The sequence below is a fragment of the Penaeus japonicus genome, unplaced genomic scaffold (genome assembly GCF_977035675.1).
Source record: "Penaeus japonicus unplaced genomic scaffold, GWHDUDI00000001_assembly GWHDUDI00000003, whole genome shotgun sequence".
In the NCBI taxonomy this organism is placed as follows: Eukaryota; Metazoa; Arthropoda; class Malacostraca; order Decapoda; family Penaeidae; genus Penaeus; species Penaeus japonicus.
Genome location: NW_028234405.1, coordinates 42,519,236 through 42,521,735, shown reverse-complemented (window position 1 = coordinate 42,521,735; position 2,500 = coordinate 42,519,236). Strand labels below are relative to the sequence as shown.

The 2,500-nt window shown below is 44.2% G+C and overlaps 1 protein-coding gene across 1 annotated transcript in view; it reads left to right on the top strand.

Annotated features, from left to right (window-relative positions):
• The window catches only part of LOC122263461 (N-acetylneuraminate lyase), a 5,237-nt gene extending 2,941 nt beyond the window's left edge, over positions 1 to 2,296 (top strand). The window contains exons 5-8 of the mRNA XM_086532854.1: positions 345 to 487; positions 1,009 to 1,177; positions 1,679 to 1,827; positions 2,039 to 2,296. Coding sequence (XP_086388980.1) covers positions 345 to 487; positions 1,009 to 1,177; positions 1,679 to 1,827; positions 2,039 to 2,281 — 704 coding nt within the window. The 3' untranslated portion in view covers positions 2,282 to 2,296. The remainder of the gene's footprint in view (positions 1 to 344; positions 488 to 1,008; positions 1,178 to 1,678; positions 1,828 to 2,038) is intronic.
• The last annotated feature ends 204 nt before the right edge of the window (positions 2,297 to 2,500 follow it).

Genomic DNA, 2,500 nt, shown 5'->3' with positions numbered 1-2,500 from the left:
ATCTGAAATCGTGATAATGATAATAAAGAAATAGATTCAACTATTTAAAGTAACAGACGAGTTTTGAAATCTTCCACACAGTGACGTCATCTGGTAAACAATCCACAATCTACATAATTGTATATCCATGGTTCATTTACGTAATGGTTAATATAGACTAAATTTGAACAGGAAATATGATATTAGCCCAAAAGATAAGACACTGTTGTATAATATTTTATAACTACTCACTGGGAAGGTTGTATAAAAAAAATGTACTCGCCAAAAATAGGCAGGATGAATCCCGTAGAAGTCTCAACTATCTGCAATGTCACGTCCATATTAACTTATTATCTTCATGTCAGTGAACGGGACGGCTGGCGAGGGCATGTCTATGACTGTGGCTGAAAGGAAGAGGTTAGCGGAGGCTTGGATGGCCTGCAAGAAGGACGTAGGCACTGTGATCCTCCAGTGCGGGGCAGGATGTCTACTGGATACCCAGGACTTGGTGAGCTGCTCAGATATCCGTCCCTGTACGTGTCCCTCCCTGCTTCACTATACCTACCACACAAGCCAGAAAGAGATTGATATATATATATATATATATATATATATATATATATATATATATATATATAGAGAGAGAGAGAGAGAGAGAGAGAGAGAGAGTGTGTGTGTGAGAGAGAGAGAGAGAGCAAGAGTGAAAGAGAGAGAGAGAGAGAGAGCAAGAGCAAGAGTGAAAGAGAGAGAGAGAGTGAGAGAGATAGAGAGAGGGAGGGAGAGAGAGAGAGAGAGAGAGAGAGAGAGAGAGAGAGAGAGAGAGAGAGAGAGAGAGAGAGAGAGAAAGAAAACAGAGATATAGACAGCCAAACAGACATATACACAGAGGGATAGTCTTCAACAAAAACCTCTTCATCACACGCCCTCGCACTACCTTCTTTACCCTACAAACCCACCCCTCCGCCCAGCTCACCAAGATCCTCCATAATAACCCCCTCCCCCTACCCCTCCCGACCCCACTACCTGTAGGCAAGGCACGCGGAATCCCTAGGGGCCTCAGGAGTGGCAGTGTTCCCCTGCATCTTCGACAAGCCCCGCAGCGCCGACGAACTCGTGGACTACATGGTTGAGGTGGCGAAGGCTTGTCCCAACACGCCGCTCTTCTATTACCACATCCCCATGAAGACTCAAGTCAGCTGTGAGCCTCTGTGTAGTTCCGGTTTAGAAAGAGATTTTTTTTTTTTTTTTTTTTTTTTTTTTTTTAGAGAGAGAGAGAGAGAGAGAGAGAGAGAGAGAGAGAGAGAGAGAGAGAGAGAGAGAGAGAGAGAGAGATAGAGATGTGTGAGAAATGGTCGTGTTGTGTATTTATGTTGCATTCAGTGTAGTGGTGGACGATGTTAAATGTATGGAAAATGTTTAATGTAACCAGTGACTTGTATTATAAGCAAATATGTGCTAGTATATTGTAACACTTTAACAATGCATAGGAAAAAAATATATACATATATATATACATATATAGATAGATAGATAGATAGATAGATAGATATATATAGAGAGATAAATAAAGAAAGAGAGAGATTGTGTGTGTGCTTGTGTATGGGTGTGGCTTGCATGTGTGTGCATGAAGGTAAATAAATGCACACATGAACATAAGACGGCCACAAGGCTCCCTAATTCTCGTTCGCTCGCCCGCAAGTGTCCATGAGTGAGTTCCTGAAGAAGGGCGTGGAGCGGATTCCAACCTTGTCGGGCCTCAAATTCACCGACGGCGACGTGTCTGGCGAAGGCAAGAAGTGTCTGGAGGTGGCCGGGGGTTCACTCACAATCTTCAACGGCTTTGATGAGGTGAGATGAAGGTGAGGTGTGGAGGTTATGAGGGTCCTCGAGGGAAAGTGGTAAATGAATGCCTATCATACGTGTCATACTTTTTGAGTTAATGACTGTTTCTCTGGCTTCACTCTGCTACTGAAGACCCACTCTCCTACACCTCTTTTAACCACCTTTATTCGTCGTTTCTGATTCGTTGTAAGATCTGACACGTTCTTAATCTCTCCAGCGTCTTCAGGAAGCCGTCAGCCAAGGCTTCAGCTGCGGCGTGAACGTGTGCTACAACTTCAGCGCCCATCATGCGGTCAACGTGTTCTCCCTTATGAAGGCGGGGAGGGTCGAAGAAGCTAAGGAAGCTCAGAAGGCCATTGAAGATCTTTTGGGCGTCATCTTCAAGCCAAGTAAGAGAATTCTATCCTCCCGTCTTTCAGTTTGCATTCCTTGCATCTGTTTTTTTTCTTCTATTGTTTAAATTGCGGTTTGTAGATATATTTAGATTCGCACAACGATTTCGGCTCTTCCCATTTTAGGGGTCGCCACAGCGGATCATCTGTTTCCATCTTCCTCTATCCGCTGCATCCTCTGCCGTCTGGCCAGCTACCCTCATATTTTTTTCTCAGTGCATCTGTGAATCTTCTCAAGGCCTTGCTCCTTCTTCTTCCCGGTGGTTCCTTATCTAACATCCTCCTCC